The sequence below is a fragment of the Dermacentor andersoni genome, chromosome 7, assembly GCF_023375885.2.
Source record: "Dermacentor andersoni chromosome 7, qqDerAnde1_hic_scaffold, whole genome shotgun sequence".
NCBI classification, from domain to species: Eukaryota; Metazoa; Arthropoda; class Arachnida; order Ixodida; family Ixodidae; genus Dermacentor; species Dermacentor andersoni.
This window is the reverse complement of record NC_092820.1, coordinates 165,835,737-165,862,613: the sequence shown is the minus strand read 5'-3', so window position 1 is coordinate 165,862,613 and position 26,877 is coordinate 165,835,737. Positions and strand designations below refer to the sequence as shown.

General features: G+C 44.0%; 2 protein-coding genes across 3 annotated transcripts; one reads left to right on the top strand and one right to left on the bottom strand.

The window, feature by feature from the left end:
• Positions 1-705: 705 nt before the first annotated feature.
• Positions 706-15,221, bottom strand: mRpL4 (mitochondrial ribosomal protein L4). Of its 2 annotated transcripts, none has more exons than XM_050180529.2 (10): positions 15,160-15,221; positions 14,862-14,958; positions 13,638-13,809; positions 11,680-11,731; positions 10,175-10,292; positions 8,083-8,189; positions 5,652-5,702; positions 5,193-5,251; positions 3,510-3,583; positions 706-944 (listed from the first exon to the last, which is right to left on the bottom strand). In XM_050180529.2, exons 1-10 carry the CDS (start codon positions 15,208-15,210, stop codon positions 796-798), a joined length of 930 nt encoding a protein of 309 aa, XP_050036486.1. In that variant the 5' UTR covers positions 15,211-15,221; the 3' UTR covers positions 706-795. The 2 variants fall into 2 exon arrangements, with proteins under 2 accessions (XP_050036486.1, XP_054927801.1); XM_055071826.2 differs by lacking the exon at positions 706-944 and adding an exon at positions 2,038-2,322.
• An 891-nt stretch (positions 15,222-16,112) lies between these two features.
• Positions 16,113-24,453, top strand: LOC126533303 (uncharacterized). The gene is made up of 3 exons (XM_050180559.3): positions 16,113-16,445; positions 21,588-21,686; positions 24,337-24,453. The coding sequence occupies exons 1-3, from the start codon at positions 16,200-16,202 to the stop codon at positions 24,415-24,417; spliced, it is 426 nt and encodes a 141-aa protein (XP_050036516.2). The 5' UTR covers positions 16,113-16,199; the 3' UTR covers positions 24,418-24,453.
• The last annotated feature ends 2,424 nt before the right edge of the window (positions 24,454-26,877 follow it).

Below are 26,877 nucleotides of genomic sequence, written 5' to 3'. Positions count from 1 at the left end.
CGAGTGGTGACGCCCCCTTTAAGTTCCCACACCAGTAGGTCATGGATTTTTGACGGCATCTGCTAGGGCCTAGTTATTTTATCAGCAAAGGTGAACTATATGTTGTATTCTAAGAGAGCCAAACACTGAGGTTAGTTACATTTAAAGAAATACATTGAAGTCTGATGTCACAGGGGCTAACCAACACTGGTGTTTTGGTGTGAAATTCAAGTACACGGAACTTTGAACTTGACTATTTCTTATAATAATCAACCTATTGCAGTTGAGCCTCGTTATACTGAAGCCGCATTCAACACAAAAATACCTTCACTGTATCCAATATTCATTATCACATAATCGTTACATGCTGATGTATTGGCAAGAAACACTTCAGATTAACTTGGTTTAAATTACTGTTCGTTATATTGAGGTTCGAAATGAAATGAACAAAAATGGTGTTTTGATATAATACTTTATCAGCCTAAACGATTTAGTGTTCTTTTCATGTGCACCTAAATATACATAGATGATTTTGCATTCACCGGCCACCATGGCTTGAAATCAAACTTGTGACACCATGCTCAGCGACAGGTTGTAGAAAGCCACTAAAATGGGTCTATAGAACATGGAGTGCCTATGCAGTGTGCCTATGCGGTTACAGTCGCTGTTCTAGGTCACAAGCAAACCTCAGTTGAATAAAATATCACACAGGACAGTACACAGTCAGAAATTTGAAACCTGCACATTTATTTTTCATATGAATGTCTAAATTTATCGGTGTAGTACCTACAGTGAAGACTCAGAAAATGGGACGATTTACAAGTAGGGCCTTCTGTGGTCTCGCTGTGCCACCTCTTTGCCATCAGTTCTGTTCATCTGAAAGAGAAGCTTGTTCTCGATTTCCTCGACAGCAGAGAGCGTCAGAACGAGCGTGTCATGCTTCAGCATGCTGTGTACGTTGAGTCCTGCAGGAATAACAAGAATTCACCCAATAGTACAAGAATGTAAAATAATTGCAACAAGAGCAATGCAGCATCTGTTTTACAGACAGTTAAACTTCAGAGAAAGCATGACAAGAGCTGAGCTGCCGCTGTCAATCAACAGCTGCAACCAGCTAGCTGGTGTATAAAAACTAAGCAATGGTGACCAATCCTTAGTAGGCTGGGCTTGGCAATGGAGGCCAAAACAGAAAAAGTCGGTGAACTGATGAAATTTTCTCTTTTTTTGCGCTGCCAGTCACAGATGACGAAAGTCTCAAAGTGCTTAGACTTTGCCACGGGTATTTTTAGTGGAGATACCACATTTGCTTGCATAACAAATGCACCATATTTTTCTGAATGCTAGGTCAGGGGTGAATTCATAATGCAAGTGTATCTATCTATTGAATGCATGCTATAGTGCCTCCTGTATGGATGAGATGTTTAGTTTCTGGCAACATTCAGTTACTTTGCCAAAGCATCACTTGCTGATCTACTTTAGTAATTTCTTTTTTTATGTGCTTGGAGATGCAGCTAAAGCTAATGTGCAAAGCTGAGAGACAGCTAGCTCAGCAGCTAAAATCAACTAGTAGTGGCATGCTGCATGTAGAACATGCAGAATGTGCAACAAGTCATTTGTTCTGTAGTCCGCTGCTTCAAAAGAGCCTGAGCATAGCTTTATAATGTTGATACGCAAAGCTGCGCCATTTAGCAAAGCTTCCATGAGTGATCAAGCATAACATTAAAATGCAAGAGGATTTACGTGCATCATTGAAATAGTCTTTGTTGCATGAACTTGCAAGAGGCAGCAAGAAGTGTAGGCTACTGACAGCAAGTGTAGAGATGAACTAGCTCAGCTGTAGGCTACCATGTGGCTGCAAAACCTTAAAGAAACTATTATATCTACATGCAAGAAAAGAAAAGAAAAAAACATTCGTGAAAGCCCATCTCAGACATGCAACATATTTCAATGCCACACCATCGCTGTGCAACCCAAATGTTGTCAAAGTTGTTCTACTTATGAAAAACAACATGCCACTAAAACTACTTATGCACTAGTACACTGAGGCCATAAATGATTCTTGCACCGAGGTCCCCCATGTCCATGATCAATATGTTATCTAATGCAGTATCCTTCAAAGAAGTTTACGTGCTACTGAAGACATTTAGAATAAAGCGTAGGTGTCTGTGAATTTAATTTTTGGGTTAATTTGATCCTGAGCAAAGGTCCCAGCCAATGACAATACGTTTCTGTGAGCCAAAACAATATTTTGGTCCTGAAATTGGCCTTGCCGGATATTTTGAACTTGACTGGTCGGCATGGATGCACGTGACCCCAATGGTGGCAGTGCCTGTCGTGGTAGTGCTAGGGGAAAGTGAATGCATTAAATACACATTACAGCAAACTGAAAACACCAATTTTCTGCCTGTCTTTGGCAGATACTGAATTGAAAGTGGCACCTCACAAGAGGTGATACTGATGATGATGAATGTGATGTGTTGTGGCACAAGGGTCAAGTATGGCCAAAGAGACCAGGTGATTACTGTATTTACTCAATTATAATGTGTGCCCTTTCTCCAAATAAATTTGCCCGAAAATTGCCTGCATATGACAATTTAATACGAAACCAAAACCACATTCAGCAACAGCCTATTGTCATTGTGACTGTCATTACAATATAGTGTTAGAAAAAGTCTCTGTGCAGGATGGCAACGGTGGGTGCACCAATTTCAGGCTTTAGTTACAAAAGTTCAATTGAAAGATCAGCCATCTTAAATGCTAAGCTAGCAGCAACAGAGTTGCACCATGTTTTTGGAGCTTCAGAGGTTTTTTTCTTTTTTTTCTGAACTGACGAAGTGGTCAGCCTAGGAGGGCGACATGCTGTGGTCTACAGACAGTGACACAAAAACTTTTTGAGACTAACGACAATTAAGTGCAAATAAATTATAATTCTGTGAAGGTAAACTCGGCAGGTTTAGCAGGTAAGCTTGGCTTGTTTCTGACTGCTAGAATTGGAGGCAGGCTAGATTTCTTGTGTTATACAATCAGGCGCATGTTAGATTTAAATGCACATTGTTTTCTACTATGAGATGAGATCATAAATATTAAGTGCACTTCCATATGAAGCAGACGCTTGCTTGGACATTTTTTTTTGTCTTTTAATTCAACCTGCCAGACAGCTCGATTAAATGATCGGTCCCAGGTCAAATTAATGGAAGTCTGCTGTCTGTAATTGGTCAAAATGTTATTGCTCTTGCTGTGCCTGATACGATATACAGATCCTACTTAGAAAAAAATTAACATTAAGAAAACACCATAGGGAAGTTTACTGAACATGGTAATTGCATTGGCTCGTGATAAATTTCTTAACAATCACATTTCTTGTCAAGATCCTGAGCAAACTATGCATTGTGGCAGCACTGCAGAAAATTGTTTGTGATGGAGCTTTCTAACTGCAAGACACTATTCCTTACGGCCAGCGACTCGTGAAGTACAACATATGTGGTAGGCGCTCTACGCCATGCAAATGCAGAGAATGAATAGACACTCACCATAAACAGGCATTATGTTGAAGTGCTTCACTTCATCGCAAATCAGAGCTATGTTTTCTGAGACGTAATCCGTGCTGGAAAAGAAAGACAAAACATAAACTAATAACTATCACATATTTGCAATGTTAAAACTTTTCTGATAAAGCTCTGTGTTTCTAGGTGTAAGCAGCTATCCGAAGTTGTGTGAGCCTCTAGAGAATTCCACAGTAATTGGAAGCACTACATGTTGTAAGCAAAACTGCTTCGGTAACAGTAAAATTTAAATGTCATGTTCGAAACAAAGTGGAGCACTCTGAAAAATGCTAAAATGAAGCTCTGCTTTTAAGATTGCCTTGGCTGAATCTGTGGTGCACCTTAGAACAGTAATGGGGCACTCTTGCCGAGTATGGCCATGTTAACCTTGAGTAAACGTGAACCAGAGATATTTGAGTGGCTACAAAAGCTTGCTTTTAACAAGCAACTCTAACATCAAAGTGATTATTCTAACTGGATACAGGCATGCTATTAATTGCAAGCTTGCTTTGATATTCTAGCGGAATACATAATTCACATAGTAGGCTGCTTCCGCTGATGATATATAAAGTTTATATAAGGGGACTATCTTTTCTTTCCAAATTGGACAATTTGTGACAATTATAATTAAGACAGAAATAATTAGAATGGGAGAATACAGCTTTCCACCTTCAACAGACGCTTTAGAAAAGCGCTAAACTTGCTTTTTCGCAATGCAGAATTGCTCAAAATATGGCTGCCAGCAGATTGGTAAAATGGTGATTACTCAGAAGCCAGTGGGTTGTCCTTGCTTCCGTGGGTTAAACATGATAGGAAGATATACAGGAACACAAGAACTATGCACTAGCTGCAAATTAATGATTGTTCCAAACTTTCAAGTGTAGTGCTCGAGTGTTCTTGTCTGACCGTCATTGCGAACCCCCTTGCTGTGTCCTAGATCACTGGGGAAACATCTGCAAATCGATTGTGCTATGTACATAGAAGTTGATTAAACTAAAATTTTATGGTAGGTTTTGTTTTTACATGACAGATGGAGTGACAAAGCTGATTGACTGTCAGTGTTGCTCGCGTCTCTAATTTTCCGACATGGCAGAGCGGTGCTTGGCCTATGCATTTTTTGAACAAAGCAGTAATTCAAGAACTTCGTATGAACTTTCATTCAGAGGATTTTGATGTTGATTACAAGGTGCGTTCAAGGGGCAGTGGCAGTGACGAAGAGTCCACGTCGCCCCAGGAACACTAATTATCCAAATTAAAAGCATTAATTAGCATAAGTAATAATTCATGCTTAGATTTCCTTATTTAAGAATCTGCAAACTGTTCAGCAATACATTGCTAATAAATAGCATTTAAATGAAAAGCCTGATAGTGTTACTTATGTATTGTGTTATTACAGAAATTATATTGTTGCGCTTTGGGAGAACACACAGCATCCTGAAGTTTAAGCAATGAATTGGCTATGTACCATCTTCTGTGCAATGTGCATTGCGGGAAAGTCAGCTTGGCACTTTTTCTGAAAGTTGATCAAGTGCCAGAACCATTGCATGAGTATTTGAGGCAGCAAAGAAAGGGGCTACCAGCTGGGAAGTCGTGGCTAAAAGGCATTTTATGAAATTGGAAAGAGGGAAGCAAGACTTCAAAGCTGAAGTCCTTGCACCATAAACAACTCACTTGTCCACGAATAGCACTGAAGGACCCCAGAGCCTTTCGTCCACAAGCTTCAACAGATACTGAAACAGAGAAAATGCAGTGCACGTGGCTTCTGTTGTTGCATGCATCTCAAGAAGAAAGATGCTTTCATTGTATCTAACATGCAAATCTCTTGGTTGAAAACACAAACAATCACAGACTGACCCTGGGTAAGTTCTCAACCAAAAGTTATTACATATATTTGTTTTAGTCCTTTGCCTGCTTAGCTCTTTTGACAACCTTCAGTGCCTATGTATGTCCTTTTTCGTGTGCATCAATATCATGGCTCACCAACTAGCCCATCAGTGTATATTAAGCACATAGTTCAGTTCCTTTTCTTGTCAGTGTTAAACATGCTTAGTAAACCCCGTTTTTCCAACAATAGCAAAATTGGACTTTCAAGAGGTGTTGCACAGCAAACCTCGATGTAGCAAGACTTACCTTGGAGTCATTGGTGGGGACATCCAGGCTGTCAACTACCTTCAGGTCATCCTGAACAGAGAGAAAAACTGGGAGTCAGAGACTTCTTCCTCATTGCAATAAGAATAACCGGAGCTAGAAGCAAAACGACAACAAAAGCAAGGTTGTCAAGTTGTTCAATGGGAGATAATGAAACTGTCCATTAGTCCACTGTCGAAGCTCGTTTCAGATAAGCACGTATTTGAGTCAACCTTCGTTATTGTTAGATTATTTTCCAACAGTCTAAGTTTCTAATATCAGCCCGCAATTGGGGCAGGCCCATATACTAGGGCTAAAGAAGGCTGATGTTATACTCATGGACACCATTCTGTGGCAATGAAAGGAAAGCTACAGGGGCGGAGTGTATGCATGAGTGCTTTTGGTTTCTTGGAACAAGCACAGAATGAGCGATGGTTTTGCATTTGCCCAAAGCGGAAGAGACTAGAAGAAAAATAAGCCAGATTTAACACTCGGCAGTGTATTCTGTCTTATTTCCCAGTTGTATGACGTTTATGTTTGCTCTTTCCCAGCTTACATTAACGTGGTTGAGGATGTGGGAACTTTATCAGGAGTGCTCATACTTGCATGTGCTTAGCCTCCATGCATAGCTTCTCCTTCATTTTCCGAGAATGTTGTCTGTGAGTACAGACACGAGTTGCTTTTCAATGCGGGCTACTCTATTGCTGCCATGCACTTGACCCAGCAGTTTTCTAGTGCTCGGATCCTCGCAGAAATATATCTGGAAGGTTGGCCTTCTACATAGAAAGTTGTGACTTGAAATATGTCATTTTTACAGGTAAAGCAAACCCCAGCGAGCCCCTTCCTTCTCTCAAGGAAAAGGTGAAAGTGTGAAGGGGCACAATCTGGCAAGTATGACAAACATTGAACCACAGAAGGGTGCATTGTTTTGGTACAAAATGGCCACTTTCCAAAGCATACCACATTGTTTAGCGCCAGCCATATTGTTGTTTGCCTGGCTTTGTCTGGACGTTTAGCAGCGAAGTGGTGGTGAAACCAGTCCATGTAGTTTCATTCCCTGCTAACAAGTGGCATTCACAATGTAGGCAGTTTTTTTGTTTTTTTCTGAGTAAATAGTAAATCACACATGCAGAGATGTCAAGTGTCTTATTTGATGATGTGAACAAAAGCTTCTATCTTGCTGTCTAATTCAAACAAATACAAGGCATTGGCAAGTGCTAAGTCCAAGTAACTAGAATAAAAACACGGCACACTACGCACTAACCTCCACCAAAAACTAGTCAAAGTGGGTTTAGCAAGCTTGTGGCATAAAACTATGCTTTCACGTAGAAAATATATGCGATATACATTAAGTCCTATTGCTGTACTTCTTGTCTTCCATTTACTTGCACTTTTCTTCAGCATAGAAGCTCTTTTGACAAAGACCTTTGGCGATATCAAAGGACCCGAGACCTGTTGGGTATCCACATAACCCTACAACAGCCAACAACATTTTTGACTAGCTGAGTTTGGTACCTTAAATTATTAATTCATCACGAGAAACTTACGGGACAGCCCACAGTAGCATCTCTGATAAGGTGGAGTGAGTTTCCAGTTTCTGATAGTTCATGAAACTACTGAATTCTGTGCACTAATTTAAATACTATTTAAAAACTTCTTGGTATGAATGTACTCTCCAAAGCCAGAAGATGAACAAATTGTCTTGATTTTCCTTAATGCAGAATGGTGTTCGGACTTAACCATGCTTAGTGGTCATAGTAAGGTCAAATTTAGTCTATTTGCGTAACACAAGAATATATCTTTACAGAAACTACAGTACTATATGTATATTGACAAAGTGAACAGCCCCACGTCCCAAAAATGTAACGAAATTTAGGAAAGTTTTTGAAGAAAAGCTGGCTTCAGAGGTTTGCAGCACTAGCTCTCGGTGTCAGTACGTGATCATGGGTTCACTTCTTTCGTTGTTTTTCACAATTTTTTTACATCAGGCATATTTTACAAGTGACTGGACAGGTTCTTTCCAAGTATGCTAGCCATGAAATAGTTGATATTCTAGTATCTGATGTTTCTGTAGAGTGCTCACACGAAGTCTACATTCTGTAAGCTTCACAAAACTCATTGAAGAAGCGAAAATTCTTAGCCTGTTCTGCAGCTGAATGCTTTTCACAATTCTGAAAGTGTAAGAAATCTGGTGAAGGTAAACTTTATTAGGACAGAAGTGATTGGTGCCTGAAGGAATTAAACAGCATTCTGAAAGATATTGCATTTCTGACAGGGTCTACACTCTTCCCTCTATAACAAAATTTTGATGTCTTCTTGCTCAGACACACAGATATAAATTGAGTCAATGCTGTCAGTTTTTGATGTGGTCAAGCACAAATAATATCAGCAAAATATGAGGCAGTGTTAAACAGTCTACACTTAGCCAACCTACCTGCGCAAACTTGACAGAAAGTGCAGTGGTGAGACCTTGGACACGCCGGAAAAATGGCAGCATGAAGTAGAACGTCCTAGGTCCACGAGGTCCATGAGCTATGCCACCTGCAAGCCAAATTCCGAGTGTCCATTTTTCACAGCGGGCCATGCACTCGCTGAATCGCAGTGTGAAATGAGCATGACCAGCGTATATCATTAAGAGATAGATGGTGAGCAGTACGAATTTGAAGACAAGACTGGGTAGATGATGTTCCTTACAATGCCATGAGCGGAAAACAAATTACTGTGGACTACCGTTATTTCTACTTGGGTTAATTCAAACCCTACCTAAAATTGGCCCTTGCTGGATGATTTGAGCTTGGCCAATGAACACCCACGCGTTCGGCTCCTACAGAGAGCCCTTTAGTGGCAGCATGTCTCGGTGCAGCTTAGGGGAGAGCGAAAGTGTTAAACAAAGGTGACCACCCACCGAAAACACTTATTTTCAACCTGCCCTAGGAAGATTTTCAAGCAATAACAGTAACCCAGAATGTCTGATTATGGTATTTACACGATTTTACTTTCTTTCTTCAAGAAAATTGGACTGAAAATTGCCTGCATGGTGCAATTAGCAATGAAACAAAAACTGCCTTCAAGGCGTTTGTTTGCTTTACCGGCATAATGTGAATGTGTTACGGCAAGATGGCTTCAATATAACCGTGCGGCAAAGCTGACTTGGGGAAACGCTTCCATCGTGCAACACATGAGACCCTTGTCCGTATTTCCTTCTAAAAATTAGGATGTGTATTAGATTTCTACTTTGCCTAGGAGCTTTATTGTCATTCTAAGTTATCTTTTTTTTTTACTTTAGACACATCAAAAGTGATGCAAGTTCGATTCAGGGGCATGTTAGAACCGGGAAAACAACCACTGCCAAATGAATCACTGGTGTGTTTTGGAGTTTCTTTTTGTATCATGTTCAATTCGACCTACCGGATAATTTAATTAATTTCATCAGCCCTGCTAGGGCCGAGGTCGATGGTACTTGCACAAGACAAAATATCGCAGAGCACAAATGACCAGTAGGCTGTGGGACTGGGCGCCTAAGGGAAATGAAATGTTAGCAGGTTTTCACCTTGGGCAGAGAGCTAATAGCAGCTGCAATGTGGACTCTGTAAGCAGCAGGTGTTTTAGCAGTCCTGATTTCAGTGTGTCATTACCCATCATTGGGTCACATGTCACATCCCTTGGTTGCATAGTGACCATGAAGAAAGACAGACATGAGCGCCTATTTGGGAATCTGGCAGCCCATTTTCATTTGTGCATAAAGGTCACGCTGATGTCATGCATGTAACCTTCGCTTTGCTTCTTTTCCACACCTTCTTGTACTATCACTCCTTTGCAAAGAAATACCTTTTTTCCACACTTGTAAAAAAAGGGGACGACAGAAAATGTCGCTGTTTCGCATGAAATGCGAAGCATCGATTGGGATAGCAAATTATTAGACAGTTATATGAAGTAAGGACAGTAGCTTTATTGGCCGTATAAATTTAATAAGCATGGTGGCATGCATGCACAGGCAAACATGACCACATCTCACTTGATGACTGCAGACACTCACTGTGAAAGTGCTGGCGTGAGAAAGAGTGGCGGCAGCAGAGAGTGTATTGTCCTTTGTGCTGCTTCTTACTTACTTCTTACCCATCATACTGCTTCGAGCGTTAACTAAGCGGCGAGAACACTGCACACACGAAGCCATCAGCCCTCGGCACGCCTGAACTCTGTACCCACTGTAGATTGCTTTCAAGATAGGGCCCGTGCCCAGTTCAGAAATTTCTTAAAATTCTGGATAAATCTAAGAAGAAAAAAACTGCTGGTATCACTTAGCAGGGTGGGTGGTTGGGCTAGTTTGTGATCCATTATCATGAGTGCACAGTGCAACGGTTAAACAAGATCGTAGACAAGGACAGGCGCTTGTCTTGTCTAGGTTCTTGTTTAGCCTTTGTGCTGTACACTGAGGACCTGGTATAACTATTGGTAACCCTTTAAAGTGCTTGAAGAACCTCGTGAAGAAGTGGACTTGTTGGACAGGGCAAGTGGTCAACACTTGCCTCCTTTCCACAAGGGTGAGCGGATACTGCCGTGCCGTGCCCGGCCAGTGCCCTTCTGTGGCCATGGCTTTCGGCCACCGCCTCTGCGTTCAGCACGCGACTCGGTTGTTGTCCAGTCCTGCAAGGCGCACCACAAAAGCCATGCTAAACAACAGCTGGCAAACAGTGCCACAGACTCGTAATTGCTTAAACTTATTTTTCAATTGCTTGCAATTTCTAACTAAACATATATTTGACATGGCATACAAGTGACTCCATGCCTTGTGCTGTTCACAGCATGAACCCATAACCAACTAACCTAATTAAAGGAGTAGTGACATCTGACATCATATATAACAGTTTCATTTTTTTTACGCTAAATTTAAGTCCTAGACTTCTAAACCCCCCAGAAATACTTTCAAGCCTCAGACCGCCCTAAATAATTTAATACAATTGCTTTTCTACAGCCAGTTCTGGTTTAGTTTCTACTGTGTCGTGACGTCATGATGCAGAAAGTGGTCACAACACACTAGAAACGAAACCAAAACTAGCTGTAGAAGAACTATTGCATTGAATTATTGAGGGTGGTCTAAGGCTTGTAAGTATTCTTTTCTGGGGTTCAGAGGGTCCTGCACCTTCATTTAATGCAAAAAATGAAGAGTCGAAAATATGTCAGTATGCCTTTAAACACTTTATGCGTAAAGCAGGGGGCTAAATGTGCAAATGTTGCATCGTTAAGGCTGCCTGACAAATGTAACTTCATGGAAACAGTGCATGGCACAATGGAATAATGGTGCAATAGATGACACGTGCAATATCTGCAAACACATCTACTAATTTGTTAAATTGTTCTGTCTTTCTTCTGCAATGTACTACACATTTAAGTGTGTCTACCTGGCCACAATTTTGTAATGATGCTGCTTCCCAATGCTAATGCCTTTCTGTGCTTTTCACGTTCGTGAGCAGCCACGTTCGGGAACATCTCTTGACCACTCAAGAATGTCAAAAGCGTGAGAGGCATCAGCATAGGGAAAAGGCATCGCTACAAAATTGCAGCCCTTGTCTCTTCGTGTGTCATCTTTTCTGCTGCGTAGCTTCAAGTGAAGATTGTTAGCACCATGTATTTTTGAACTAGCTTAAATTTACAGCCTCTAAATTTAGCACAGCAGTGAAAGTTGTGCTTGAAACGGTTTGAGGAGATGGCACCTCCTGCATTGACCTGATGCTGAAGCAGCCGGACACTTCAGGTACCTTGTGGTAATGCAACCTTAGAAGGAAGCCCAAGCACTGCAATCTGATTAGCCCACATTACTATAAAATTCCGTAGTTATGCGATGATATTGCGAAAATAATTATTTCATTACAAAAGCACTAACATGCCCACGATAGAAGCCAAACTACACTGTGCACTTTGTTGCTGCATTATCTTTTTTTTCTTTTTTTTTCGGTTAATAAGACCTGAATAATGCTTTCTGAAGTACTCAGGACAGAGAGTGTATAGCAAGAACAGCTGAAAAGACACGTACCACTTTCTGGTAGTAGTGCTGCCAATGTATGTTCCAGTGCAGTGTGTCAATCCTGCAAGAGCCCATAGACATATTGTTACACGAAAAAATTAAAAATAAATAATGACGTCTACATCACTGGCTCTCACTGTAGTTAGGATGACTGAGAGAAGGACCTAATGCAACCCGCCGTGGTTGCTCAGTGGCTATGGTGTTGGGCTGCTGAGCATGAGGTCGCGGGATCGAATCCCGGCCACGGTGGCCGCATTTCGATGGGGGCGAAATGCGAAAACACCCGTGTACTTAGATTTAGGTGCACGTTAAAGAACCCCAGGTGGTCGAAATTCCGGGAGTCCTCCACTACGGCGTGCCTCATAATCAGAAAGTGGTTTTGGCATGTAAAACCCCATAATTTAAGGACCTAATGCATGCACATTTAATCAGCGCAGAGGTCTTTTGCACCCCTGGGAGCAAAATTAGGATGGCATCGTTTTAGAACCATTGATGTACGAGTGTAGGTTGATCAAATACCTTTTATACAACTTGCCTCAGTTTATTAACATGACTGATGCAGTGAAATACTTGCTTCTTTTCCAGCATCATTGCCTACAACATGAACTACAGGGACCATGCCATGCTGAAACAGTGATAGTCACACTGTAACCTTATCCACTACCCAAGCATTCCTTTAAGGGGGCCTGACTGTCAGTGGCATGAAGTACATGTTGCACCATAATGCCTTTCAAAGCATTTCAAAGTTGCAAGTGTTCTCAGCGATGATGCAGGTTGTGAATTTCTTATACAGTCGAACCTCGATATGTTACACATTGAAACATCAGATAATCCTATATAATAAAATTTAATATCTTTTTGTGAATTAGTGCATAATGAAGACTGGATATTATCAAGCATATAGCGTTTGGCTTTTCGACGGCAGCTGTTTCTCACCCGATTCTAACTGTTATAGATTTTTCGTTTGGCACATATCCGGAGGTCCCTGAAAGTTGTGGATTCTGTAGCGAAAGAGTCTTATCTAATCGCGTTGCAAGCCTGATGTGAATGCTGTTGTACTATACCAACAGAATGAAAAGCATCAATTTAGGAAGAACTAAGGCACATTCTTTCACTGCCAGTCTCCAGTTCATGTGACATCAACATGATTTCAGCTCACTGTCTCCAGTTTATGTGACATCAACATGATTATGGCTTGCCCACTTAATTCAGAGTCAGCATCATGTTTAGTGACCAGACTGATAGTGACATAACATGGCACTCTCGAGTAATTGCACAATAGGCGTGTTGTACTTCAACATTTCCCTGTCGTATTTTATTCGGCATGTATACAGTACATTCCAGAATGCTGGAGCAAATGCAGTGATTATTCTGGAATTTACCATGATTCATGTATAAATAGCAGGTGCACTCGGCTCAAGGTGTAGCTTTTAACAACCCATGACTGTGCTTGTTGTACTTTGAGCAATACTTGTCTTCGGGGCACAGGCTCACCCAGTGAATTGTTCAAATGCTTAGTCAGGCTTTTCGCAGTGAGATTCTTCAACATCACTACAATGTGACAAGAAAGATTTTTGAGCTGGATGCGACTTTGTTATATAGCAAGGTATTGTGACTGTAGACAAGCTCAACAACAGGCTTCTGTTGCTCCATAACAGAAAGGAGAGTAATGAAAGAAAACAGTGCTAAGACAACAAGCCTTCAAAAGCAACAAAACAAGCACATGACTGATTGCATGGGTTTCATGTGCCAAAGCAACAGCTGAGTTATGAAGGGCATTGTAGCGGAGGGCTATGGATTAATTCTGATCACCTGGGTCTTTTTTACATGTACTCAAATTTAAGTAAATGAGTATTTTTGGTCCCATCATGGAAGCAGCCACAGCTGTGGAAACAGTGACTATGTGTTCATCTGCACAATGCCATGGCCACTGATCCGTGACAGCCAACAACAAAACAAGCACCCACCTGGGAAATACTCCAAAGACTTTTGGGTGAAGTGGAATCAGGCCCAGCTTCTCTGATTCTATGGTGTCCAAGTTTTCAACCCATGCCTCCCTGTTTGGTACGAACTTGGATGGGTAGGCAAGCTCTCGCTTTATCACAAGCGGCAATGGCGGCCTCGATGGGGTAGTGTGTCCTAGCAAACAGAGTATCATTAAGAAGCCAGCCAGCGATAATGTTATGTGTGTATGTTTATACATACTGCGTGTGCATGTATATTTCTATCAGCAATAGTCATGATAAAAAGCAACTGTCTAAGCGTCACTGTTTCATATACAAGCTCCTGTCCTATATAAAGTGTCCCACATGAAAATAAGGCAGCAGTTATTGAATTATTTTCTAGCCATTGACACACTATATTCACTGGTTTCACTTACACCCACGGGTTCCAGATAAATATTTTCACCAGAGGCAATATCAAGGTGACGTTTTCCGCTTGCCTAATCTAGCACACTGAGACAATATTATAAGTATGCGAGCATATTCTACACAATGTAGCCAAGACTGTGAGAACCTCAGAGGGCGGATTCGCCATTCTCAGTCAGTCTGCTTTGTGCAAGGCCACAGCGGCGATGCAGCGTTTCTCGAAATCCACAAGCCTGCATGACCGCCTATGACTGATTCAGCGGTGAATGCTTGTGTGTGTAGCAGTGCAAAGTGTGAACTGCTCTTTTCCTTCTCTTTCAATCCCCTTCCCCGGTGCAGAGTAGCCTTCTGGGTTCAGCCTGGTTAACCTCCTTGGCTTTCCCTTATGACTCTCTCTCTTTCAGTGAGAAGCACCGAGCACCAGAATGGTGTTGTTTCTAGTTATTCGACGACAAAGAAAATGGCCATTGCAGCGAAAACCAACACGAATCTAAATTCAATCCCGTTATAAGCCATTCTCATCAGTGAGCCAAGCCTAATACATAGCACTAATGATCTCCCAGTTGTGCGAACTGCCATGCAACTTCATATTGAGGCAAATGTGATGGTCAAAGCAAGCGACCAAAGAGAGCAATACTAGGAGCGAGAATAACGGGGATACAGCACATCCGAGCATCGGCGTTCGTGCTACATCTGAATCGTCAGGCTCTCTCCATACGAGTTTTAAAGCTTTGCAACGAGACGCTTAAGTAGACAGAAAGGACAGGGTGTGCAGCCTACGCGCACTACTCTTCTGAGCTAAAAGTCCCTTGAACCACTTACCTGCGCCGTCAGCTGCTGGAAGTGGCACTTCCCCTGCCACGGACACTGGAGTCTGGCTGCATAATCTCTGACTCAAGACGCTTGGAGTACCAGAATTCTGAAATACAACATGAAACTATATTCTCGCTACGCACGGACAACATATCCGTGTTTTACCAGCAGTTGACTTCTTTGGCGGTTAGAACCCACCCTTCGAATTATATGACAGGGAGAATAATCTGACATAAACACAGCCATTGCATTCTTTGTGCATGTAACCAACAGACAATATAAAGCGAATGATAGAAAATAAACTTACTTTAACCAGTCGAAAACTCACGAGGACGCATCGCATAGCGGCAGCCATCATGCACCAACTGGCTACGGATTGTCTTTGTATTGGATTGTGCAACGACTACATTTTAGTTTTTTTTTCAGTTTCGGTTTTAAATTGACGTTGGACTGCAGTTCGAGATTAGATTATGGGGCTTTTACGTGCCAAACAACCATCTGATTATGAGGCACGCCGTAGTGGGACTCCGAATTAATTTAGACCACCTGGGGTGACCTAAACCTAAGTACATGGACGCTTTCTGCATTTCGTGCCCATCGAAATGCGGCCGCCGTGGCCGGGATTTGATCCCGCGACCTCGTGCTCAGCAGCCCAACACCATAACCACTAAGCAACCACGACGGGTTCTGCAGTCCTGTTAATGTGTATTAAAAAAAAAAAGCCGCCATTATTTGCTGGAAGTCCACCCGAACGCCCAAGGTACAAGCGTCATACAAGACACTTTTGCAAAAAGCGTCCAAACCGACCCTGTAAGTTTTATCTCATGGATATTGAGCGTGTGTCCGAGGAAAAACAATGATGCTGTTGCAGCAGGACATGCACGTGTTCAGGCTAGTTGGCGCTTGTAACGACACAGCCACGTTGGATAGACACGCATCACAGCGTGTGTGGCGTGTGCCTGTGTCCTAATCCGTTAGGCATGGTTGTGTCGTTGCACTGCATTGCGTCCCTAAAGAATGAGATCTTTCCTTCGGCATATTCGGATGCTTCGGGAGAAAATGCATGGATCTACGCCGTTCTGGTTGGTAGGGATCGAAAAAGCAACGCACGATGCGACAAGACGCTAATCTGATATGAGCGCGGCTTGTTGAATGCATTTGTTTGCGCACATCTGGGGTGATATTTAGAGCCCGGACGTACGTTCCTGAACGATCGCACAGACATCCTTTATGGCTGGTTGCTTAAACTTTATTACTGCTCATTTGCGTTTGTCTGCGGAGCCGTTTGTTAGCGCTTCAAAACGGCGAGCTCGCCAGCTGCGCCTTCGTGGCAGTGACGCATTTGTAATGGACGCTACACGCGGTGTCTCCACCGCCGTGCCACCGGCCGCGCTGGCTTTGGCGATGTGCTTGTCGTGGCCGCACGCCGCGCCCGCTGGCGGTGCCGCTACACGCATGTCGCGTAACGTGACTAAGCTGAAACAACAAGACTTCAAGCATTACGCAAGTTTCGTGAGCCTCGGCATCGTCCAGGGGTCCACTCAGAACGCTTACTTCGACGTGCTGCAGAAAATCGAATCGATCACGACATACGTAAGCACAATCTTATTCCAAGTGAAAATGACATTGCCACGTTGTTGCCAGTTTGTCACATTGCCAGTTGTAGTTAGAGCCGTGATCAATGACCATCACCACAGTTATCCTATATCAGCCAGTTGTAGGCAGGACAAATGCTTTTCGCACCAATGTCCTCTGTGTTGCGACAACTGAACTGAGACCCCATGCCCTCTACCTAGTTTCGTCGCGCCGTCTTATCGTCTTACATTACTAGATGATTTTGCGAAGACTTGTAAAACTCTTTCCCTATTATGGGGAAAATCGGCTTTTTTGTAGGGCACTCCAGATTTTTTTTTTTTGAAGGTACTGCACTCAATATGTTATGGAATACATAAGCAAAAAGGAAAATGAATGCGCTTTTCACGCATAAAGGTTTTATAACGAGATGTATGTCATAAAAAGACATAAATTGCCAGAATCAAGATTGCGAAGTGAGGGGGCTAACCGAGGGGCCCGATTTTCATTAATCATATCATGAGAAGCCAACAAACAAAGACACCAAGGAAAGCATAGGGGAAATTACTTGTACTTAATAAGGAAATTAAAGAAACGATAAATTAATGACAATGAAAGTGGATGAAAAAAACAACAGTTGTGTTTTCATACACTTTCATTGCCATTAATTTATCAGCCGAAGCGTGCCAAGGGTTGTTCGCATAAAATATTGGCTGTCCACTATAGCGGACAGCCGATCTTGTACACCCCTGGCACGCGCAGGCCTCGGCGAGCCCCAAACCACGGACCAGTCCGGGTTCTAGCTTTGGTGTCCCCGTTGCCGCTTTGGTGTCCTGGAGGCGCCGCCAATAATGCGAAATAATGACACATTGTCTCAATTAGCGAAAAAAAACGATTCAATAAATAAAATTACGTCCAGCCGCCAACTTGCGACGCTATAGGTTCAGCACAACCGCGTCCCACGGCTTCTGCCTGCACGCCTAGGGACAAACGCGTACAACACGCGCTAAGAAACTCCTCCGTAGTACCTAGGCAGAGTCTTATATTCAAGGAGCAAAAGTCCTCACATTTCCTCTGTCTCACCCGCTCTTGCTCGCGCATGCGCGCACACGTCCAGCGTCTCCGCAAGTACAACGCCCTGCCCCGCCCCGCTGTACCTGCTAGCAATTGTAAGCACGCCTCCCAGAGGCGGGCATTTTTGCTTTTTACTTTGACGATCGCGAAAACTTCGGAGCTTCGGAGAACGTTCAAAAATCACCACCTGGTGGGAAAGAAAAAAACAAACTGCTTAAAAAACAAAAATATAGTTCTCCTTCTTCACGTCCGGTGGCGCAGAGTGCCCGTGAGCGGCGCGGAAGGTCTCGACAGTGGCGTTTCAAACCATGGAGGAAGGAGATAGTGGGAGCGAACGTCGCGCAACGCGATTGAAGCCAAACCTGTCACTAGACGTTCATTTGAGGGATCGCCAGCCGTCTGTGCGCAGGCGCGAGTAAGAGCAGCTGCGAGAGAGAAAATGTGGGGGCTTTTTCTTCTTGAATATGTGACTCTGCCTAGGCACTACGGAGGAAGTTTCTTAGCATAGAGTGGATTTTTTACAAGCAACTGCTCCAGGAGGGCACATGTAACCGGCCAATGGAGGCGTCGGGAGAGCACCTGAGGTTATAATAAAGCAGGCGGCGCAGGATCTCTGGGGCACCCACGGGGTAGCGAGGGAATCAAAGGTGAAAGCCGAGAAATGCGGCCATTATTAAAACACAGAGCGCTGTGGGGATACAATAGGTGCGAGGTGCTCCGGAGTATATGGAAATGTGTACTGGTTGCAGGACTTACATTTGGAAATACGGTTGTTTGCTTGAAATCAAGGGTACAATCAGGACTCGATGGAAACCGAAGCTCAACGGGACGCCACGCATGGGACGCTCACAGAAAGACTACAAATGAATCTGTGCAAGCTGATATGGGCTGGGCAAGTCTTGAAGTGAGGGAAGTTCATAGTAAATTGATTATGAAGAACGACTGAGGAATATGGAAGAAAGTAAATGGGCTGGGAGAGTGCTCAGGTATTCGTACAGGAAATACATTGACTCACGGTGGAGGAAAATAACTAGGAGGATGAGGAGGATGAAAAGGAATAAAGAATGGCACGGAGATCAACCAGACGCACGTCCGGTTTGCTACCCTACACAGGGGAAATAGTTTAAGGGAAGAAAAGAAAGGAGTGGGAGGGAGGGAAGTAGGTACTATCGTTGTGAGTACATGCCATAACTTGACGCTTATAATCGGTCACTGAGGCCAGTCGCTTTCATGAAACGTAGCAGTGCCCGCGTCACTTTGTAAGCCTGCGACGCATGGGGCCATGCTCCGAGAATATTAGTCTCTGAAAATGGTCTGCTATCTAATCGGTTTAACACCCTCTGAAGAACTTCGCGTTCGTTGTCATAGAGATCACAAAAACACAACACATGCTCAATCGTCTGTTCACAGTTGCACGAATCACAGATCGGTGTGTCGGACATTCCAATAAGGGTTGAGTAGGCCTTTTGTAAAAGCCACGCCTAACCAGAGGCGGCACAGTAAAGTTGCTTCACAGCGGGAGAAGTTCAATGGAATCTGCAGCTTCAGTGTAGGATCCAACCGCTGGAAACGGCAGTTGAAGAAAATCGGGGTGTTCCACGATTCTCAGTCTTGGTTTGAGCAAGTAAATGAAGGACCCTCGCAGCATCTGTCCTTGGTAAGGGTATAGGAAGTGTCAGGGCTTCTTTATGGGCTGACCGGGCGGCAGCATCAGCAAGGTCATTTCCGACGATGTCACAGTGCCCCGGAAGCTATTGGAAGATGATGTCATGTCCGTTTATGAGGGCTTGATGGAGAACCTCTCTGGTCTCAAACACCAGTTGGTCATGGGTCTTGCGTCGTAAGGCTGACAGCATACTCTGAAGGGCTGTCTGCCTTGGAGTCTCAAAAAACGACCCACTTTCGAGGTTTGGCTTGTGCGATGTAATTAACAGCGGCATGTAGAGCGGCAAGTTCAGTTGCCGTAGAGAACTAGGAAGCTTACCAGCAAGTATACGACCTGTATGTTGACTAACAGGGCAACAAAGAACGTCAAGCGGAAAGTCAGAGAGGCTGAGATAATCTCATAAGTGACGGCAATGGAAAAGAAACCTGCTATGAGTAACTACTTAAGAGGAAAAAAACGAAATCGGGAAGGAAACACTTTATGGTAACTCAAAGGGAAGCTCATTACTTTTCCAAGCGAGATCAGGATGCCTTTGAACACGCACCTATAAAGCGAGATATAAGAAGGAAGAAGCAGCATGTGCTTGCTGCGGTAAAGCTAGGGAAACGATGGAGCATGTTTTATTAGAATGTCAAGATATCTGCCCAGCGGTTGATTTAGGCAACTCTGGCCTCCTTGAAGCCCTTGGGTTAAGCGAGGGCAGGGGGAAAGTAAACATGTCCCCAACAGGAGATTAGTATACGAGGCGATTGGAAGATTGCTAGAAGGAAAGTAGGGAATCCACAAACAACGGAGGCATACAAAAACGAAGTTCCCAATAGGGGTTCACAAAATTTGCTTATAGGAATTCATCGTGTTTTTTCCCTTTTCTTCTTTACCATAAGTAGGAGATTAATCAATATAATAACAAGAACTTGGTGGCGCTACCCATCGCCCCGTTGTAAAGGGGACGCTCATAGCATCCATCCATCCATCCGTCCGTCCGTCCGTCCGTCCGTCCGTCCGTTCATCCATCCATCCATCCATCCATCCATCCATCCATCCATCCATCCATCCATCCATCCATCCATCCATCCATCCATCCATCCATCCATCCATCCATCCGGTGAGGAAGGTGTCGAAAGCGGTGTTTAAAACATGGCCGAGGAATGATTCCCTAGCTACTTTAGCACCAATCTAGGGGCCGGGAGGGCCTCCCTGACCCCACGTGATATCCGGTTTCGAGCGAAACCAGGCACAGCCGGACTGCGCGGAGACGCTTGTTTTAAATCATCGATAGCGGGCTAACGATACAAAATGAACGCGATAGGGAAAGAGTTCAGAATCAGAATCAGTTTATTCACGACAAAAATGGGGATAATTACAGCATATGTTAATTAACAAAATGCCCTGATTAGGTGTATAGCTAATTACTATATTGCTCTAATTGAAATTTACAAATTGTATTGTTTAGGCTAAATTTGAGAGCGATCGAGCTTTGTCACAAGAGCCTTGTGCTTAGCGCTCCTAGTTACGCAACTTTCAGCGTGCCTCTGGAGTGATGATATATGCTTTTCCTTGTATAGACATTTGCGCGTTGCCCTGATTCTTTTGAGTCCAGCTGTAAAGCTGGGTGCACGACGAATTGAGGGCCAGGGTGAAACTTTATGTAGCTACTTACAGAGGCAGTAAAACCGACATTTTGTCTGTTTGGACTGATTAATAAATGTTCTTTGGAAATCTCCGTTTTCATTCATTTGAAAAAAGAAAAAAAGAGGGTTGATTGTAGGTGAAAGCAATAGTGGCCAGAATATTTTTTTTTTTTTTGCATCTAAGGCGGTACCTCGGCGCTGGTGACGTCAGCTTCATGCGGGATGTTTGCGTATTTGGGCAGTGATGAGGCAGAAAATGTTCTCAAAACTGGCTTGGTTGAAACATTTCGGTGTTTGAAATGCAATGTATAGTCCTTCTATAACAATAAAAAGTTGAGTGTAAAGAAAATGAGGATCAGACGGCTGTCAAAATTTGACGACGCTGCGGGAACTTCACGGCAGCGTCGCAATCCTTCTTTGTTTTTCTGCGTCATTTGTGGCTTACTAGGTTTACTTCTAGGGCAATAACATAGGCTGTTTTACCGTTAGAGAAGCGTAGTTTATTAGCTGCTTAACCGCTTTATTTTGTTCCTTACACAAAGAGTAATCCTGTTTTTTTTTTTTTTTTTTTTTGCTATCACTGGGCATTCTTCTGTAGTTGTATATCACGAGGAACTCGTGATATACAACTACGAATGTACGGCGAATACGAGATTCATAAAGCACAAAAATTCCTTGTACACCACTCGGCAATACGCTAAAATCTGGTACATCGCACGGATAATGTGCGCGTTGTCTTGCGCGCCCACGTTTGAGACGTTTCTTTTTCTCTTCTTTCTCATCGTCGTGCAGGTCGGTAATGACATACTGGTGTGGGCCACGTTGGCCGTTTCCGAATCGAACTGCAGCACAGCGACACCTTTCGTAGTGGGGACGTGCGTTGCGAACAAGGTGAGTGATGAACTCAGTCCACGAGCGAGAAAATGGAAAAGCGAGTGGCGACGGCTCTTAGGGGCCGTGAGTTACGAGCAATGATGAGTGCACGGGTGTGTAATCCACCGGGGTGGCACAGCGGCGAAGGTGTTGGGCGAGGTTGCGGTTTCGAATCCCGGCCACGGCGGCCACATTTCAATGTGCGCTGAATGCCGAAAGGCGCCCCGTGTCCGGTGCATTGGGGGCACGTTATAAAGATCCCAAGATGGTCAAAATTAATGCGGAGTCTCTCCCATTATGGCGTCCCCCAAGCGGTGGTTTCTGCGCGTAGTATCCCAATTTTTTGTTTTTGTTTTGTTACGCGTGTGGAACGCTAATGCACAGGTGAAGAGTGGTGTAACATACGGGTGAGGGACAAGCTTGTACAAGGTTGCCCGACAGTGGTCGGAGTGTCTTTGCTCAATGACGATTGAAGAGACACTGAAAAAAGAATATCGAACGATAACAAGGAAGCTTGAAAGGAAGCTAAAGAGTGCGCAGTGAGCGATGGAACAAAAAATGATAGGCGTAGCGTTCAAATATAAGGCTGTTTGGTTGCAAGATAAGGAAGAACGAGCGGAATTGGCAAGGTCATTTGGCAAGTTCATACTGGCGCTCGTACAATTAATGTCTAACATTTTGAGGTTAGCGTTTTCCCCCCGGATTATCGCTGTTATCTAGACTACGCTTGGCGCAAGACGTACGCGGCTACTGCGTTCGAAACTTCTCGAATGTCGTCGACAATTACGTAGCGAAAGACCGTTGTCTAATCTGATCGCGTACGTGACGAGAATACTGTTGCGAAATGTAGCGAGGACGCGAGCGCCAGCGATTACTTTAAAATGTGTGCTGCTACATGTGTAAGTAGCCGACGGACTTTACCCGTTAGTTTCGATTTCGACGACGGACGGCTGGGCTCACCGCTGCCTCTGATGTTCGAGTGTTGCTTGTTTTCCGGAGCACTAACTCGCCCAATAACGAGTTTGATTTCTAACTCACATTCGTCGCAGTGTTTTATTCCTTGTGAGCAGTAGATTGCAAGAAAACTTTTCGAGAAACTAAGGAACGCAGGCCAGGCACATATATGGCATCACCAATGCTCAGCGTGTGGTTGTAAGCCTGGATTCGATTCAAGGCATGTGCTTTGTAGGAACAACAGACCGCCTCATAAAGTGGAACCATACGAGATAAACAGAAAAAAAAGGGGCTACTCGGCCACAAGTGAGGCATTGTTACACAGCAAAGAAATAAATTTTCTGGGTGCAAACAGGGGTTTGTCTTGCAATTGTGTCTCAGCATGGTAGAACTTAATCGTGCAGTGCAGTTTCAATGCGTGTAGCATTTTAGGCATTGTCAGACCAGCTGCAGTGCATGCCTCAGTATACGTAAAGCATTTCGGCTATTCGCATACTTGGATAGTCATTTTAGAGGAGTCTTGCACGAATATTTAAATGCAAGCATTTCGTTGCCCAGTCGGAGCCAAGGTCAGAGCAAGGTCACGCGCAAGGACGCGTCAATTTGGTCTCCGAAATCGTGAAATAATAATAATAAAAATAAAAAAAAAACCGTTTTTATTTGCCGGTTCTACTTGTTCGCAAAAATCTTGTCTGCCAAAGCAGATAATCTACATATGTAAGCGACTATTTGCGTAGATAGCATTAGCTTTATCAAAATTACCCAGGACTTGTATAATCAAGAGATAACGGTGTTGCGAGAACAAGCCGAAATGTATGTGGGGGCGAAATGCGAAAACACCCGTGTACTTAGATTTAGGTGCACTTAAAGAACCCCAGGTGGTCGAAATTTCCGGAGTCCTCCACTAAGGCGTGCCTCATAATCAGGTGGTGGTTTTGACACGTAAAACAGCATAATTTTTTTTAACCCGAAATGCAAAAAAGAAATAAAGCCTGCTTCATTTGGGAAGGTAAAGAAGGGCGAACCTATTAGATTAGGCTCGCTGTGTTATCGACAGACTTGTTTTTCAGCGTGCTCCGTCTGGAAGGATACATTTATGGCAGCGAGATCACGCTGAATGTTCTAAAAAAACGCCTCCAAAGTCTGCACGTGGCACGTCCAAGCGCTTCAATAATTTTATAAGTTGCCGAAGTGATCTTTAAGCGCAACTTAGGCACCACTGCTTCGCCGCAGTCCATCGTCGCAGTCCATAGTAAGGACTTCTAGGATGAAGGGGGGAGGGGAGTCATGTTTAGTATTTGTTGAATTTATGAACCGGCGACTACTTACTGTTTTCACATAGCTGGCCCACTCAAAAAGCTCCATTTTATATAGTTTGCAATCGCTTTCATAGACCTGCTCCGAAAGTCGATTCTACTGTTCCAAATTCATTTTTGGCTGCTCCAAATCTCTTCTCCGAAATTGCATGGGCCAGTGACAGTGACCGGCCGGCTTTCAGTATAGTCCAACATGCCAATCGGATGGTATCTGCTTTTACGAACGGTTCTAGCGTAATGTGTTTTGTGCGTACAGACCCATGATGCTTGTATGCTAGAAACTCAGTTTTACTGTAATTCTATGATGAAATACCATCGGAATTGTTATGGCAGATGTAACGGATTTCGCTAACTGCGTCCTAAAGCACTGCTGTGTCATTTCTCTTTCTTACTTTCAGCCTTCACGGAAATGCACTATGGCGACCTACGTCGGGTCTTTGGGAGTTCACCTGTCCACTCAGTACTACTATTGCACATAGCTTATACGGACGGTATATATATATATATATATATATATATATATATATCAACAGCAAGCTGTGTCGGGAGTTTTCCATGTTGCTCTACAATTTTATCATTGACGCTATTCATCTAATTATGAGATTTGAGAAGTTGAATAATCAATTAAGACTAATTATGTAAATAGGCGTAATGCAAGAAAATTATCTTAGTATCTTCAAACAACGGCAAACAGCATACCTTGGTTCCGTCCAGCTATGTAGCATTTGCATATTTTTTATATCATAGAGCATGATAGTCGGGACAGCGACTGTATCGAGCGTATATATGCTTAATAATAAAAACTTAGAGCGCTAAAAACACGAAGGACGTAGAAAGAGGAACACACACCACACGCGCTGTGTGTTTCTTTTGCTACGTCCTTCGTGTTTTTAGCGCTCCAAGTTTTTATTATTATACGTTACCAACTAGCCCACCCATCCACCCTTTTGTGTATATGCTTAGCGTTTGTCGGCTTCACCACAATTATCCCCGAGAACGGGGATACAGAAGAACTCATCGGGGCGACTGAAAAGTTCGTCACAGCTACTTCGTCGTCGTAGTCCTTAAGGCGCGTAACATGGACCCAATGCCGCAAGTTCGCAGTCGACGTGAAGGGCTCGATGACGTAGTGCACGGCAAACGTGCGCCAGACGATGCGGTATAAGGCCTCTCAAGGGGACAACTTTCGAAGAACTGTCATGCAGGGCACAGTGCTGAAGATCATGATGTAGAGCATATAGTAATGGCTTGCCGCACAAATACCGACAAGATTGCAGCGTTTACAGATGCAGCATGGCATTCATCAACCAGACTCGCTAAGCTTGCCGTGACATAGCCACGAATGCACGGCAAATACAGGTACCTGCACCACTAAGACAATGAGCCTAGCTCGGGTCGTCTCCAACGGTCCGCGAACTTATGCGCTGCTAAGCTGCGTGATGAGGCGTGCCAGGGGCCGCGTGAAACTGCAAAAAGCTTGGTGATTCATACAGGCAGCAGAGAGGGGATTAAGCTGTCCGTTAAGACCCCCGGAATCTGCACGATCGCCTGTGATAATAAAGGTGGCTGCCTTTATAACGCTTCAGGGATAGCATGGGTTAGATGTGAGGGTGGACTGTGTGCCGGGACACGGCAGAAGTGTCGGTAACGAAGGTGTGCATGCGTCGGAGAGCGAGAGTTCTGACGACCGCTCCGTCTCGGCACCCCAGATCCTGCCTCCACCGGACGACCCCGACTCCCAAGCAGGAATCACTAAGGCAGCGGCGCCGCACTCTCAATGCACCCTTCATCGAGCATCCACCTTACCACAGAGACTGCCATACGAGTGGTGCTCTGCGTAGTTGGCACCCGTAATCGGCATAAGGAACAATAAGGTCCCAATTTGCGTGATAAGAGGAAACATGCTGCAAAAAAGGTAAGGCGCGCTGACACGGACACAAGGGAAGTGGGCAACACGAATCTTCTTGTGTCGGTGTTTGCACGCCTAACCTTTTTTTTTTTTTTTGCATTATGAATCCTTACCAACTAGCTCGGCTTTCTGTCGTTCTAAGATGGGACATGATTTGTATGCGTATCACCGAGGGTATACCGCTCAAGAGTGCAGTGAACGCGGTAGTTGAGGGAGTTACGTACGAAATAGTTTTCCACTTAGGAATGTAGCACTGTTGAATAAATTGGTTCGACGACCTGAGGCAAGAAGACGCCTATGCGATCGCTGAAGCGTTCCTGAGGCGGACTGTGACGAAGAAAACGGCCAAGGAGGAAGAAGGGAACGCCGCGCGCTGTAGCTGCGGTGATAGCTGCGGTTCGGGCGTCTTCCCTGGTACTCAACTGCGACTACGATGACTCAGCAGTTATCGATGTCAGGAGTAGATACCCATTGATGCCAATGCCGACACGTTCAAACGGTCAGCACCACACCGGGGCACAGTTTAAGCTACAGACCAGCGCGCACCGGCCGACTGAATGTCAATGGAGACGATGTCAGGTGTTGACAATCGAGTGAATAAAGTGGCGAACCTATGGAGGGGAATGCTACGCGAATATAGTATCGATGTCAGGAATGTTAATCATTGGCTTCGGAGCGTAAAGTACACGTAGGTGCACCATTAACATAAACTGAAACGCGAAAAGGAAATGCCTGACCAGAACGCTTGTTACGTGCAATCGTATACATAAGTACGACGTATAAGCGCTTCGTAGCCGATTCCTAGGAATGAAGTAGTCCCTAGTGTTCGTTTGCGTGTCGCTGCTACAAGTGCATCTGAAAGTGAAACAATGTGTTGGAGCATAGTTTTGGAAGCGTTGGCATTTGATTTTATTCTGATAGCCAACAGCTTAGCAACAGTGTCCTCCAGGCAGCGCTATGCGTATGTGCCGGTGCGAATCTGGATGTAATGAACGCATTGAAGGCAGTGAAAAGGGCCGATAGAGAATCC